Source organism: Alexandromys fortis, unplaced genomic scaffold (assembly GCF_014885135.2).
Source record: "Alexandromys fortis isolate MF-2015 unplaced genomic scaffold, M_Fortis_MF-2015_v1.1 scaffold_44, whole genome shotgun sequence".
NCBI classification, from domain to species: domain Eukaryota; kingdom Metazoa; phylum Chordata; class Mammalia; order Rodentia; family Cricetidae; genus Alexandromys; species Alexandromys fortis.
In genome coordinates, this window is record NW_026067921.1 from 1,225,908 (window position 1) to 1,242,270 (window position 16,363).

Here is a 16,363-nt window from a genome sequence, read left to right on the forward strand (position 1 = left end):
GGATGGAAATAGAAAACACTATCCTGAGTGAGGTAAGCCAGACCCAAAAAGAGGAACATGGGATGTACTCACTCATATTTGGTTTCTAGCCATAAACAAAGGACATTGAGCCTATAATTCGTGATCTTAGAGAAGCTAAATAAGAAGGAGAACCCAAAGAAAAACATATAGGCATCCTCCTGAATATTAACCTTCATCAGGCGATGAAAGGAGACAGAGACAGAGACACACATTGGAGCACCGGACTGAAATCTCAAGGTCCAAATCAGGAGAAGAAGGAGAGAGAGTACGAGCAAGGAACTCAGGACCGCGAAGGGTGCACCCACACACTGAGACAATGGGGATGTTCTATCGGGAACTCACCAAGGCCAGCTGGCCTGGGTCTGAAAAAGCCTGGGATAAAACCGGTCTCGCTGGACATAGCAGACAATGAGGACTACTGAGACCTCAAGAACAATGGCAATGGGTTTTTGATCCTACTGCACGTATTGGCTTTGTGGGAGCCTAGGCAGTTTGGATGCTCACCTTACTAGACCTGGATGGAGGTGGGTGGTCCTTGGACTTCCCACAGGGCAGGGAACCCTGATTGCTCTTTGGGCTGACGAGGGAGGGGGACTTGATTGGGGGGAGGGGGAGGGAAATGGGAGGCGGCGGTGGGGAAGAGACAGAAATCTTTAATAAATAAATAAAAAAAAAGAAGCCAGGGTGAGCTGGGCGGTAGTGGTGCACGCATTTCATTCCACTACTCGGGAGGCAGAGGCAGGCAGATCTTTGTGAGTTCGAGGCCAGCCTGATCTACAAGTGCTAGTTCCAGGATAGCCAGGGCTGTTATACAGAGAAACCCTGCCCCGATAAACAAAAAACAACAACAACAACTAAAAACACACCCAAAAACCTAGGTGTTATTCCCCAGAGTCTGTTTTGGTTAGAACAGAATATAACGTGGGTAACAAGATGTTGTAAAGCCCCCCAGGTTCTATGCAGCAATGGTTGTGAACAACAGAATTACAGATCAATCAAAGGGACCATCTCACTGTGCTCCACAGGAATAAAAAGAAAGAATCCTGACCAGGAGAGAAAAAGCCTGGGTTTGGCAGTGGAGTGCCTCTGAAACTATCTGAGATCTGCATTCTCTTCTTCCCCTCCAGATCACCACTTACCTTTCCCTCCTCTTCAGATACATCAATGCTTAAATAAGGACCTTCCCCTGGGGCGCAGACCTTGACGTTCTCCGAGTACACTTGTCGACTGGACGCGCTCACACTTTCACCATCATCCCAGTCCTTTTCCACCTTCACTGGGCCCCAGGAGGCTCGGGCCATGGTCCTCTTCAGTTCTGCAGTCATCCTCTCTGTTCAGCGGGGGATGCCCAGCACTGGTCACGCCCCATCTAATCTCCACGTCGCCAGAGCTTCTGAGTCTCTTCCCAGTACCAAGAGGAGTACTATTCCCTGCAAAACCAAAAAACACAGTCAACACCAAATATAGCTTTGTTTGGATAGCACTGTGCCCACTGGTTGGTGCTTCCTGCTCTGGCTAGTGGCACGGCAGAGCAGCAGCGGTCTGTTCTTCAAATTTCAGGGGTACACTGGTGTACACACCTTTAATCCCAGCACTTGGGGAAGCAGAGGCCTTGTCTACATAGGCCATCCCAGGCTGCATAGTGAGATGGTATCTCAAATTTAAAAAAAGAAAAGGGAAAAAAAGGAGGAAGAATTAATATTTTAACTGTAAAAACTTTAAAAATATAGAAAAATATTAGAGAAAATCTTCAATCCAGTGATAATAACTATTTTACTTAGTAGCTTAATTTTTTTTACTATGGGGACACTTATTTTCAGAATTAGACTAATTTTTTTCCTTTCAGAAATGAGGACCAAACCCAAGGCCTCAAATACTCTACCACTGAACTATATCCCCAACCCCTAGACTAAAGCTTTAAAGAGGGAACATTATAAAGGTTTTCTAAAGAGAAAAGAATGATTAGCTCAAAGGTTATAATTACAAGCGTTTTTTGAGGGTCTTTCTTTTTTTGGTCTTAAAAGTATTCATGTTAACATTGTTTATCTTTTTTTTTTTTTCTTCAAGACAGTTTTTCTCTGTAGCTTTGGAGCCTGTCCTGGAACCAGCTCTTGTAGACCAGGCTGGCCTCAAACTCAGAGATCCACCTGCCTCTGCCTCCCGAGCGTCACCGCTGCCCGGCCTATCTTTATTTTTTAATTGTTGCACAATAACCTATAATTCTCAGTCTTTCTGAAGAGGTTATATAAACACATAAAATCAAATGTAATCAGAGTAATTAGTGACTAGGCTGGATGTCGCTAGTCCCCTGTGTGTGTTCGTCTGGACCACACTTGGACATAGTTCACCACTCTGTACTGTGCAATAGTGTTTCATTTGTATTTTAATAAATAAAATTTGCCTGAGGGTCAGAAAAGTAAAACAGCCACACTGGCCAGCCTTACAGGCCAGGCAGCAATGACACACACTAGTTTGACACAGAAACCAGGCGGTAGTGGTGCACACCTTTAATCCCAGCCCTAGAGAGGAATATAATAAGGGAGGAGACAGCTCTCAGACACAGTCTCATTCTGGGATTCCTGGAGGCAGGATCACCATTTTGGACTGAGGTCGAGGTAAGAGTTAGTGACTGGCTGTTTTGCTTTTCTGACCTTCAGGCAAGTTTTATTTACTAAAATACAAATGAAATGCCACTACAGTGCTGGTGGGTTTTGCTGTGGCTTCTGCAGTGCCGGGAAGCCATCCAAAGGCCTGATGCTCTACCGCTGAGGTACACCCTCAGCCACAGCCACTTCTTGACCCAATTACTGTTTCACAACAGCCAAAGCGGTCTTCCAATATCCAAAGTAAATAAAGCACACACACCTCACTCTGGCGGAGGATTCTACACTTACTTCACTGTACTGTTTACAACCTTTTCTTTAACAAACATGGACTTCACTCCTCAGTTTGGTAACCGTCGTTCCTGTACAAATCACCCTTTAGTCCTATTGCGTTATTCCTTTAGAAAGAACTGTGAGGTCACTAGCTTAAGGGCTTATATGTTTCAGATTGCTTCCTAAAACACCACATAAAGTCAGGCACACAACTACTAATTAACAAGACCTTTTTATCTCGGATAAGCCGACAGGTGTTTTTTTTTTTTTATTTTAACTAAGTCAAATAATCTGACTATTATTACAGCTGGATATAAGAATATTGTTTTTTGTTTGTTTCTATTCCTCTTTGGTTCTGTTAATAAAAACTGTGCCAATTTTTACCAAATCCACCTTTGCAGCTTTTGGAGTAACCATACTCATTTTTCCAACGTTAACTTTATTGTACACACTGAATTTTCAAGGAATGCCACGCTTTTCCCCCACTGAACCAAATCACAATTCTGGAGGGTTATTCTCCCTGTGGTGGGGCTGAGTCCCCCTGGCAGGAAAGCCTTTGAGACTCGTTCCCCTACGCGCACACGCTAAGCTGTCTACTCTGAGTCTTCCGAAGATTCCGTGGGCTTCGCGCCCCCGCAGGCCCGGAGCCACAGCACAGGCCTCCGTCCTCCAGAGCCCGCAGCCCCTCGCCGCCCGGCCCCGGCCCCGGCCCGGCCCACTACCTCGTGGCTCCGCAAGAAGGATGGGTCGGTGCAGGGCGATCCTGCTCCTCTCCCGCCCGGCGACACCCGCTCACCACGGAGGCCCAGCCCGCCAGCGCCAATTTCAGGACTGAGACTACAGAGCCTCTCTGCCTTAACTGGGAGAACAATGACCGGACAGGAAGTGCCTCGGGAAGGGCTTCCGGCTCCACAGTCACAGGCCGACCTCTCTAGGAATCTAGGAAGTCGTCCTCCTCTGTGCATTTCCTAAGAGTCCTGAGATTAGGGAGAGCCGGGTATTAGCGGGTAGGGCAGGGGCAATTCTTGCAAGGCGCGCACCTACCCAGAGCTGCCAAACTGTAGAAAATCCTGATAGATTGCAGGAAAAAAAAAATTATTTTCAAAATATCAAACAGTACAGAAAAATTGAAGAAATGATGCAGTGCGTACCACTATCCTTCATCTGGACAAGACCAAAGCAGTCCGCACTTTTCTTTCTAGGATTTGATAATGACCAAAGGTGATGATTAATTCCTTGTGCCCATTTTTGCTTTCAATCTCCTGCTTAAACAAAACAAAAACAACTATTTATGAGTGGGTATATACCGTAAAGATTTAAAGTAATGGAGTATTTGGTTCTTTCTTTGTAACTGTAAAAGGCAGCCTGCCAGTAAAAGAATACCTTACTTGCTTACTCTCTGTTAATCTATAGCAAATTGCTTGGACATGAATGTCCATGGGTTCCTGGAATAATTCGTTTTTCACCTGTAATATGTAAAATGTTTAATCTTGTAAGGGATACAGAGAACATGCTGGTTTTTTACTTATTGTCATTGTAATCATTCACTTGAAAAACAGAATGTAACCACATTATAATTTTTATACTGCCTGAAAGATTTTGCTGGGGTGTATAAACTGTAAGGGCAAGAATAAAGATAGAGTCAAAATGAGTTAGAAGGGAAGCATCAAGAATGAGGGAATTAGAAGGAAAAAAACATCAAGAATAAAGATAGAGTTAGAAGGAAAACATCAAGAATCAGAGAAAGAATTCACCAGGAAAATAAAGAATATATAATATGAAGAAGAATAAAGAAAAGGTCTGGCCAGGCTGTGGTGGCGCATACCTTTAATCCCAGCACTCGGGAGGCAGAGGCAGGCGGATCTCTGTGAGTTCGAGACCAGCCTGGTCTACAAGAGCTAGTTCCAGGACAGGCTCCAAAGCCACAGAGAAACCCTGTCTCGAAAAACAAAACAAAACAAAANAAAAAACAAAGAAAAGAAAAGGTTTGAAGGAAACCATCAAGAGAGAGTATGAGTGTTTTCTCCCTTAACCCTCTCAGATAAATAGTCATAGTACGCACCCCTCTGGGCCCCAGGCAATACTAACAAAACATTTAATTGAGGTGGTTGGTGGCTTACAGTTTCAGAGATCCAGTCCATTATCACCATGGTGGGAAGCATAGCTCTGTTAAGGAGACATGGTGCTGGCTACATCTCATCAGAAGACAGCAGGAAGTCAACTGTTACACAGAGGGAAGCTTGAGCAAGAGAGACCTCGGAGCATGCTCTATTTTCCCTGTGTGGATTCTTAGAAGCAGAATTTAGTCAAATGTTACTAATTAAAAATCTAATTTTCAGAAAAGTAGCAATCAGCCTAATAGCCGATTTTTCTTTTTTTCTAAGTCAGGGTCTCACTGTATGGCCCTAGATGGTCTAGAACTCACAGAGATCTCCCTGTCTCTGCCTCCTAAATGCTGGAATAAACAGCATGAGCCATCACACCTGGCCCACAAACAATAAGGTTTCTTCCTCCTTGTTATGTTTTCTTCGATGTTGAATAAGCTGTGAGCTATAACGGTAGGCTTTCCCTCACGCGCTGCATTTGTAGAGTTTCTCTTTAGTGTGGGTTCTCAAATGCAGAATCACTTGGGATTTCTGCCTGAAGGTCTTCCCACACTCGTTACGTTCGTAAGGCTTCTCTCCAGTGTGAACTCTCTGATGATCAGCAAGGTTTCCGTTAGAAGTGAAAGCTTTTGCCACACGTTGCATTTATAAGGCTTCTCTCTACGGTGGAGTCTCTGGTGCTCACTAAGAGCCTTCCTTAACGTGAAGGTTTTCCCACACTTGGCATACTCGTAGGGCTTCTCTCCGCTGTGAATTCTCTGTTGGTCCATAATCTTTGTATTGGAACCACGTATTTTCACACACAGTCTACATTTGTAAATCTTTTTTCCTCTGTGAGTTCTCTGATGCTGAGTAAGGTTTGAACTCCTGCCAAATGTTTTCCCACACTCAACACAAGTGTAGGGCTTCTCGTCAGTGTGAACTCTGTGATGGGAAGTAAGTCCCGGGCTCCGACTGAAGGCTTTCCCACACTCTTTACACGCGTATGTTTTCTCTCCACTGTGGATTCCCTGGTGCCGGATGAGATGGGACTTACCCCCGAAAGATTTCCCACACTTCACTCCGGTGTGGATTCTCCGATGGACCACAAGGTTGGATCTATGACTAAAAGCTTTGCCACATTCCTTACACTTATACGGCTTCTCTCCTGTGTGGGTTCGCTCATGCACCGTGAGGTTGTCCCTCTGACTAAAGGCATTTCCACACTCAGGGCACACGTACTGTCTCTTTCCACCACGACCTCGCTCATGTGATGGAGAGTCACAGGGCTGACTACCACCGTTTTCACACTCCTGGTCACTCCCTTCAAACGCCTTGTGTTTGAACTTTCTCGTCTTTTGCTTCATATTCTGCTGGGCGCATTCCAGTGGCTGTTCCGACCTTATCTTTCCCTTTTAAATTCTTTACTTCCTTGGCAACACTTATGTGGAATTCTCCAGGGTAAAACGTGATTCTGATTTTTCAAGGAATGATGATTTAGAATCAATCCCTCCTCAGTCTATTTCACCATCTGACAGGAGGAAGAGAAAGTGTACATGTCACAGTTTCTCTGTAATAGAGTAAGAATTACTCAAGGAAGACAAGATGTAGTAGATCACGGTGTCTCACATAGGAGGGCAAGTGTTCAAAGGCAGAGAGCTGTTCAAAACGATGAGAAAAGTGAAGTTAGGAAAAAGACAATAAAAAGATAGAGACAGAGGTGAAGTGGAACACCGCAGGTCCAGTCTCAGAACATGCAAAGAACCTCATAAAACCCACCCTGCTCTCTTCTTGCTCAACTTTCTAAAATGGGAAGAGTAACCGAAAGGCAGGATCAAGTGTAACCTAGCACTGAGAACAGGGATATGGAAGGTCCCCTGGCTCAGTCAGCTCTTCTTGCTGAGCTGCTTCCCGTGTAACAGAGACATAGCAGCTGGCACACAGCAACACACAGAACCACAGACAGCAACTAAGATGGTTTCAGGGTACAACTAAGGTTTCCTCTTTTTCTTGAGATCTGGGCCCCAGGCCCCAGTCCACATCTCTGTATCTAAGCTGCTCGGTGACTGGTCACACCCCCACCTCTGTATCTAAGCTGCTCGGTGACTGGTCACACCCCCACCTCTGTATCTAAGCTGCTCGGTGACTGGTCACACCCCCACCTCTGTACTAGGGTCCTCGGCACCTAAGGTCCTGTTAGGAACTTGGGATCAAGGAGAGACACAGGCTTTCTTTTGTTGCTTGTCTTCTTCACATACTCCGACATTTGTTGCCTGAGAGATATGAAATGAGCCAAGAAAGCTGTTCCTATAAATTCTATTATTCTCTGCTCTGTGTCTAGAGGTGTTCTGAAATAACCTTGTGGGCAAGCTCAGCTCCTTGACTTAGTCTTTACCGTTAGAACTGCCTGCCCTCTGGAGAACAGGCTAAGAGAGGGTCAAGATGCCAGGCGGTGGTGGCGCGCACCTTTAATCCCAGCACTCCACTCGGGAGGCAGAGGCAGGTGGATCTCTGTGAGTTCAAGGCCAGCCTGGTCTACAAGAGCTACTAGTTCCAGGACAGGAACCAAAAAGCTACGGAGAAACCCTGTCTCAAAAATTCAAAAAAAAACAAAACAAAAAAACCCCACAGATTTATTAAGAAGGCATTGCAGTTTACGCAGTGGTACATGATAAATGATAAAGTACTGTAAGTGCAGTAGCTGCTAAGAATAGGAACTACACATATTTTTGAAGGAATGACCAGAGTGATTTGCTAATGAGTTGTACATTGGTCACTGTTGTTCAACTCTGGAATGTCTTTCAGAGGCTAATGTGTTTAAAAAACAAACTTAAATCTTTGTTTCTTTGGATCCCTGTTCTTGTGCCAGTAGTTATATAATTTTCCAGAGGAAATATAAACAATTTCTCTTCCCTCCACATAGGACACCACCAACAGACCAAAGAATTACAGAAACATACATGAGAGATCCTTGTAAGAACACGGATAACTCAAAGGCAGCTACATCTCTAGAAACCACACTCACATGGGTGGGTATTCACAATATTTCATCCCTAGAGTTCTGCGCTACTTGCATCTTGATTGGTCAGAGAGTCTCTTTTCCCCAGCTGTTTTTTAAATTTATTGTACATCCCAACTTTTTCCCCAGTCCTCCTCTCCTCCCATTCCCTCTCCACCTTCCCCAGCTATCCTTATGATTTATATAAACTTAGGGAGGGGCCTTATGAATTTTCTAGGTTTCAGGGTCTTCCTGAGCAAAAAATGTAAGATCAAAAAGTGTGTGTGTGTGCGTGCGTGCATGTGCGTTGTGCGAGAGAATGTGCGTGTGGGTGTGCACATGTATTTCTGTGTGTTGGTGCATCCAGTCTCTGGAGCCAGGGTGGCTGTGAACCTCTAAATGTGGGTCTAGAGCCTATTTTGTATAAACCTAACTTGGGTCCCCCGCAAAGGCTTATGACTGCTAACCACCTCTCCAGAAATACCTTGTTTGTAAGTTTTGTTTTCTTCCTGAACCGTATGAGTTTAACTTCCCTGGTATTAGTAGCTTTTCTACTTACTTTAGGTGGAAATATATCAATTTAGAGGAAATAGCTCCAGAACTTGAGGACACCCATTGTGTGGCTGCCTGGTAAAAAATTTGGTAGCTGTTGGTTTGTTTTGGCTTTGCTTCTGTTCATTGCCGAGGCAACCTAATGCTGACTGGAAAAGTTTCACTGTGGCTTCTTCCTGTTGTCAGAATATGCTCTGATTTTTCCAAGGCTGCCACAGATATGCTGTCACTGCCGTAGACCTGGCATCTTCTGCTCCAGAGGGCAGTGTGTAAACCCTTAAGGAGGAAGAGCATTTTTCAAACTCTAAGAGTGGAAATGGAATACTGCGTTCAGTCTTGTGGCTGGATACATATAACCCTGTCCCATGGTCTGAACGCATTCCATTCAGCTATGGTCCCCACCCTTTATTCAGTCTAGGGTAGATATATTTTGTCCTGGTGTTACTCTGTCTACTGGCCTTCTTTTCACCCAATCCTTGAGTGACCGCTAGTCTCTAAAAACTCTTACCGATCATCCATATGGTTATCCTGTGCGGAAGTTGAAATTTAACATATGCAATATCTATACAGAAAGCAATGCAACTAGAAATAATTTGGGAAAGAACGTTATGGGCTATCATCACGTGATGCCAGCTGTACACGTATCCCTAAAAACTTAAGTCTATACAGAATTAGTTGGTTACCAAGGAGGAAAACGTGGTTTTATTCCATTGGAAATCCTAATCAGGCGTCATTTCAGGAGTATTCACCACCAAGAAAAAGCAATGGACCATCATACTCTTTGGAGCAATGCCTTAAAAGATGATCTGCCCCTCACTCTGCTGGGCATCCTGTAAAGCAGCCCTACGCATCTATCAGTGGGAAGATTGGTTTGCCCCAATGAATAAATCTACAATGCTCCTTCACGAATTGAGTACCTAAACAACGAGGTGCTTTGGGGCCACTGGGCATCATAACATTCGTCCTGTACTAGATGAGTAAATGCTTCTACGAGACTCCATCAGGACAGAGCATAAGTGTAAGAGGTATACGGTGTGCCTTGTTTGCTAGAGCCACTGTATGGGTATTCACAATTAGCAAATTTAAAACTAATTCCCATTCATTAGAACTTTTCATGAACACATCCTTTCTGATGCACTGATTTTTTGTTTGTTTGTTTTTGAGACAGGGTCTCTCTATATAGTCCTGGCTGTCCTGCAACTCACTCTGTAGACCAGGCTGGCCTCGAACTCACAGAGATCTGACTACCTCTGCCTCCCAGGTGCTGGATTAAATGCATGCATGCATTCACCACACCACCCAGCCTAGAAGTTAACTTCTGAACAAAAGCCATCTCCCGACATAGGTTAGAATTTCATCTTATTTTTAATTTGTGTATGTATGTCTGTGTAGTTGAGTGCATCTGAATTCAGGAGGCCAGAAGAAGGTATCGGACCTTCTGGAGCTGGAGTTACAGGTAACTAGGTTGTGAGCTACCTGTTGTGGATGCTGGGAACTGAACTTGAGTTCTTTACCATGGCAGTTCAAGTCCCTAAATGCCGAGGCACTTCCCTAGCCCCCCATAAGTCAGAGTTTGAAATCTCATGATTTGTGTCAGGCTTGTTAGCAAACACCTTTAACTCCAGCATTTGGGAGGCAGAGGCAGGTGAATTTCTGAGTTCAAGGTCAACCTGGTCTACAGAGTGAGATCCAGGGTAGCTAGAGCTAAAAGTGAGACATGAGACCCCGTCTTAAAACAAGACAACAAAACCAACAAAAACCTCAAACAAGGGGGCTGGAGAGATGGCTCAGCAGTTAAGAGCATTGCCTGCTCTTCCAAAGGTCCTGAGTTCAATTCCCAGCAACCACATGGTGGCTCACAACCATCTGTAATGAAGTCTGGTGTCCTCTTCTGGCCTGCAAACATACACACAGACAGAATATTGTATACATAATAAATAAATATAAAAAAACTCAAACCAAAACAAACAACTCCCTAAAATAAACAAACCAACAACCAAATAATAATAATAATATAAAATAATGATAATAATAATACGTGGAACTAGAAAGATTGCTTAGGAGTTAGGAACACTGGCTGCTCTTCAAGAGACTCAGATTCAATCCACATGGTGGCCCATAACCAGCTATTACTCTTGTTATTGGAGATCTGGCGCCCTTTCTGGCATCTGCAAACACCAAGCAAACACACATGCTGGCAAGCGTCCAAACATATAAAGGTAAAGTATAACAACATGACTTTCCTTACTATGTGTGTTGTTCCCATCTATCAGAGGCAAATGGTTCAGTGTATACTTCCCACCCTTTACCATCATATGTGACCACCAGATTTGAATTCTGACTTAAGGTAACTCGGGGAAAGGCCGAGGCAGGCAAATCTCTGGTTGCTGGGAATAGAACTCAGGGACCTTTGGAAGAGCAGGCAATGCTTTTAACCGCTGAGCCATCTCTCCAGCCCCTTTGTTTAAGGTTTTTGTTGGTTTTGTTGTCTTAATACTGGGTCTCACTTTTAGCTCTGGCTACCCTGGATCTCACTATGTAGACCAGGTTGACCTTGAACTCACAGAAATCCAGGCCTCTGCCTCCCAAATGCTGGAGTTAAAGGTGTTTGACAATAAGCCTCGTGAGATTTCAAATCTACAAAGTGAGTTCCAGGACAGCCAGAGCTAATACACAGATAAACCGAGAAAAAAGAGGAAATTGGGAGGGGACTGTGGTGGTTGAGAACACTGTGTCCCCAGTTGGTGGTGCTGTGTGGGAAGCCGGTGGAACCTTTAGGAGGTGGAGCTTTGCTGGGGACAGCGAGGACTTACAGCCTCACCCACTTCGTGTTCTTTCTGCTTTGTGTATTAAATGTGACCATCCAGCTTCTGGATGATCATTGCTGGAGCCACAATGCCTAGCTCTTCTCTTTTCTTTTTGGGTGTGTGTGTGTGTGTGTGTGTGTGTGTGTGTGTCTGTGTGTGTGTGTGTGTGTGTGTGTGTGTGTCTGTGTTGATTCGAGACAGGGTTTCTCTGTAACTCACTCAGTAGACTAGGCTGGTCTGGAGCTCAGAGATCCGCCTGCCTCTGCCTCCTGAGTGCTGGGATTAAAGGTGTGCTACCACCTCCCAGCTTATTTTTGGTTTTGGAGACAGGGTTCCTTTGTGTATCTCTGGCTGTCTTGGAACTAGCTCTGCAGACCAGGCTGGCCTCAAACTCATAGAGATCCACCTGCCTCTGCCTCCCAAGTGCTGGGATTAAAGGTGTGCAACCCTACCAACACAACAGAAAAGTAACTAATACAGGGGCCAACAAGATGGCCCAGTGGGTAAAGGCGCTTTCTGAACAAGCCTGGAGACCTGAATTCAATCCCTGGGACTCACATAAAGGTGGAAGGAGAAAACCAACTCCAGAGTTGTTCTTTGATCACTACACACATGCTCTCGTTCTCTGCCTCCCTTCTTCCCTCCGTCTTACACACATACACACACACACACACACACACACACACACACACGATAGTTTATAAAACTTAGGCCACAGATCAGTGACAGGGCTCAGCAGATGAAAACACTTGTTACCCAGCCTGACTTCCAACTTGGATCTATGGGGTTCACCTCGTGGAGAGAACCAACTCCCACAGCTGTCCTGGGACCTCTATGAAGAATGTACAAGAAATGTAAATTTAAAGATACCTAGTGAAGTAGAAGTTCTGTACATTGTTTTATTCACACCCTCTCCTCCCCTCTGAAGACAAGTGGCCCAGCATGGCTGGCCTGCATCTTGCTATGTAGTCCAAGCTTGCCTTGAACTCATAAAAGCTGTTTCTGCTCCCGAGTGCTAGGACCACAGGCATATGCCAACACACCCAGATGGAGGAGACCTTTTCTTCATTATGGATCCCTTGAGGGGCCCATAACTGTATGTTAGAATAGGAAGCTTCCCACATTTTCAAGAACGTGTGCACAATGGGCCTGGAGAGGTGGCTCAGTAGGCAATGACTGCCACACATGCATGAGGACCCGAGTTCAGATCTCCGGCACACTCACAGAAACTATGGTGGGTGTGTCCGTGACCCAGTGCAGGACCCGAGTTCAGATCTCCGGCACACTCACAGAAACTATGGTGGGTGTGTCCGTGACCTAGCGCAGCCACTTTCTGACTGATCTTTCTCAGCCTGCTCACTCAAGAGCCAGAATGGAGTCCTTGTACACAATGCACATTAGGTGGGTCCTGCCTGCACAACTGAATACACAACAAAATGTGCTCTGTCTCTCACTCTGTCTCACATATAATTAGCTTTCTAAGAACAATGCCCTAGTAGTTACAATACCATAATTAACATATTGTATGTGACGCTGGAGGTGCACTCCCAACCTTAAAAACTTTGGGGAGAGGGACATAATTTAAGGATTGAGGGAGATTTTAAAAATTATTTATTTATCAATTAATATAATTATCTATATATGAAAAATATATACCCACAAAGAGCCCTCATGTTGGTACGAAAGTATATAAATACAAGAGAATTTAACAGTTGTACCATATAGCGTCAACTAACTCAAAGCAGGCTAAGATCAGATCAACAGAGGTTTAAGAGGGAAAACATGAAAAAAAATTAAAACAAACCTCAGGGGCTGGAGAGATGGCTCAGTGGTTAAGAGTATATAGTGTTCTTGCAGAGGACGCAAGTTCAGCTCCCAGCGCCTGACAACCAGTTCTGAAGGCTCCGCCCTCCTGTTCTCTAAAAGCACTGCACTCACTGTACAATCGCACATAAATATGCATAAACTAACAATCACACATACATATACTAAATTAGCAAGTAAAGGAAAACATTCCTAGGGAGCTTAAATGACAAAAAGCTACACAATGAACTAACTTTAAGAACAGGTGTGAAGGCTGGAGCAATGGTCCAGTGGTTAAGAGCACGGGTTGCTCGGCCAAAGGACTCAGGTTTGATCCCCACCATCCACATGATGGCTGACAAGTATCTCTAACTCCAGTTCCAGGGGGTCTGACGGCCTATTCTGGCCTCTGTAGGCACCAGACATGTATGTGTACTGAGTGGTACACAGACATATATGTAGGCAGAACACCCATATGTGTAAAAAAATGTGAGGGGCAAAGTAAACGAAGAGAGAGCTACAGCCACAGAGTGGAGCAAAGAGAGTCGGGTCGTGCGCCTCCGAGTCAGTCAGCGGTCAAAGAAGTTAGGATGAAGTAGAGATAGTATGTCTGTGTTGAAAGTCACAAATCCTGGAATGCAAAACTAAAAAATGAGGTACATTTTAAAACAGTTTAAAAAATAAAAAGCTGCCGGGCGATGGTGGCGCACGCCTTTAATCCCAGCACTCGGGAGGCAGAGGCAGGTGGATCTCTGTGAGTTCGAGACCAGCCTGGTCTACAAGAGCTAGTTCCAGGCCAGGCTCCAAAGCCACAGAGAAACCCTGTCTCGAAAAACCAAAATAAATAAATAAATAAAAAGCTAGAATAAACGGAATACGTGGCTCTTACTTTTCCAACAGTGAGGAGAAAAGACTGCACTAGTTATTACTGCTCCCCTACCTTCGTGGCCCAAAGAAAAGAGCACTAAGCCATGGTCATTTGAATAATGCTTCCAAGAGAGTATGGTAAATATCCTCATTATAAACAAAGTTAACTCAGAATTCCGCGTTGTCTGTCCGAAGCAGACTTGCGGACTTCTCCACACTGTGTGTCCGCTGGTGGTGGTTAAATGTGGAGCGCTGACTGAAGGCTTTCCCACACTCGATACACTCGTAAGGCTTCTCACCAGTGTGAACTCTCTGGTGCACAATCAGCTGTGAGCTGTCACTGAAGGCTTTCACGCAATCTTTACATTTGTAGGGCTTCTCCCCAGTGTGGGTTCTCTGGTGAACCATGAGGCTAGAGCTGTAGCTGAAGACTTTCCCGCACTCATTACACGCGTAAGGTTTCTCCCCAGTGTGGATCCTCTGGTGGATGATGAGGTGAGAGTTCTGATTGAAAGATTTCCCACACTCGCTGCACTTATAGGGCTTTTCTCCAGTGTGAAGTCTCTGGTGCCGAATAAGGCATTTACTTAAACTGAATTTCTTGCCACACTCACTACATTCAAAAGGCTTTTCCCCGGTATGAATCCGTTCGTGGTCAATGAGCTGAGAGTTCTGGTGGAAGGCTTTCCCACAGTCACTACATTTGTACGGTTTCTCCCCACTGTGGAGACTCTGATGTCGAATAAGACACTTACTCCGACTAAAGGCCTTGCCACACACATTACATTTGTAAGGCTTCTCCCCTGTGTGGGTTCTCTGATGGTCAATAAGATTTCTGTTGGAGCAGAAGGTTTTCCCACACTCACTACATTCGTAAGGCTTCTCCCCAGTGTGGGTTCTCTGGTGGTCCATAAGATTTCTGTTGGAGCAGAAGGTTTTCCCACATTCACTACATTCGTAAGGCTTCTCCCCCGTGTGGGTTCTCCTGTGGTCCAGGAGCTGGGAACTCTGAGTGAAGGCTTTGGCACACTCATGGCATTTAGACGGTGTCTCCCCATCGTGGAGTCTCTGGTGCTGACTAAGATGGGAACAGAGCTGGTACGTCTTCCCACACTCACTACATTCATAAGGCCTCCCCTCCGCGTGTGTTCTGAGATGAACAGTTAGCTGAGATGTCTGTCGGAAGGTCTTCCCACACTCATTACACTCACAGGGTTTCTCTCCAGTCTGGGTTCTCTGGTATCCAAGGAGGTGTGAGCTCTGGTTACAAACTCTGTCACACTCCTCACACTGATAGAGCTTCTGTCTCTTTGCTTCTCGCTGGAGCTCAGCAGAACTAGAGGGAAGGTCTGCAGGTTCTCCTCCATCTTTACACTCCTCATTTCTGTCTTTAGTGGAATTTTTCTTAGCTTTCTTTTCCAAGAAGTCACTTTCTCGTTCACTCCCTTCATCATCTGAGGGCTGCCCTTCCGCCTGTGCTACAGGACCTTCACAGATATCTCCAGACTCTGGTTCTACCAACGCCATTCCGAAGAGTCCCACTGAGGATATGTCAAGTGAATCGGATCCTTCAGAAACATCGTGCTTTGGAGTGGACTCAGAACTTTCCATCCTGTTCTTACCTGCTGCTAAAAGAAAGAAAAAGACAATTTTTACTTTTTTTTTTTTTTTGCTTTGTAACTGAAAAAAATAATATTATCATTAGGGAATGAGACAACATATTGAGAAGCAGAGAGAAAAGAGGAACAACAGTCCAGAGAGGAGAGGGGCAAGGATGGAGGAACCTGAGCTAGCACAGCCTGTGCAGGAGGAAGCCTGGGAAGTAAGCGCTGGGTTGTAGCACAACGTTGCACCATCTCCCAGAGTCACTGTGACGCTGTCTTCTTAGTGAGTGGCTAAAGTAGGTTCCTCTCCACCCTGACATTGTACAGCTCCATGAGGTAGGATTCCCCTCTGTATACTGTGAATATGTTTTATTGGTTAACAAAGAAGCTGCTTTGGGTCAATGGCTTAGCAGAGCAAAGCCAGTTGGAAAATATGAACATAGATATAGAGAGAGTAGGTGGAGTCAGAGAGAAGCCATGTAGTTGCCGCAGGGGACAGATGCGCTGGAACCTTACCAGTAAACCATGAGCCTTGTGGTAAAATATAAAATAATAGAAATGGGCTAATTTAAGATATAAGAGCTAGTCAAGGCCGGGCGGTGGTGGCGCACACCTTTAATCCCAGCACTCAGGAGGCAGAGGCAGGCGGATCTCTGTGAGTTCGAGGCCAGCCTGGACTACAAGAGCTAGTTTCAGGACAGGAACCAAAAGCTACGGAGAAACCCTGTCTCGGACAAAAAAAAAAAAAAAA

The 16,363-nt window shown here is 45.1% G+C and overlaps 3 protein-coding genes across 6 annotated transcripts in view; all 3 read right to left on the reverse strand.

The window, feature by feature from the left end:
- Znf35 (zinc finger protein 35) overlaps positions 1-3,786 on the reverse strand; it is a 9,975-nt gene extending 6,189 nt beyond the window's left edge. Inside the window, exons 1-2 of one of the 2 annotated variants that reach the window (XM_050141516.1) lie at positions 3,620-3,786; positions 1,161-1,451 (exon numbers count right to left, since the gene is read on the reverse strand). In XM_050141516.1, coding sequence (XP_049997473.1) covers positions 1,161-1,346 — 186 coding nt within the window. In that variant the 5' untranslated portion in view covers positions 1,347-1,451; positions 3,620-3,786. Of the gene's footprint in view, positions 1-1,160; positions 1,452-3,619 lie in introns of those variants that run through there. The other variant, XM_050141517.1, reaches the window with a different exon arrangement.
- Positions 3,787-5,008: 1,222 nt separating this feature from the next.
- Znf660 (zinc finger protein 660) lies at positions 5,009-12,797 on the reverse strand. Its single transcript, XM_050141518.1, is given in 2 exon segments — positions 5,009-5,640; positions 5,643-12,797. Coding segments are annotated over 2 exon segments (972 nt in total). The 5' UTR covers positions 6,349-12,797; the 3' UTR covers positions 5,009-5,374.
- Positions 12,798-12,933: 136 nt separating this feature from the next.
- Positions 12,934-16,363, reverse strand: part of Zkscan7 (zinc finger with KRAB and SCAN domains 7) — a 12,783-nt gene continuing 9,353 nt past the window's right edge. For 2 of the 3 annotated variants that reach the window (XM_050141513.1, XM_050141512.1), the window contains one exon: positions 12,934-15,636. In XM_050141513.1, coding sequence (XP_049997470.1) covers positions 14,177-15,636 — 1,460 coding nt within the window. In that variant the 3' untranslated portion in view covers positions 12,934-14,176. The remainder of the gene's footprint in view (positions 15,637-16,363) is intronic. The other variant, XM_050141514.1, reaches the window with a different exon arrangement.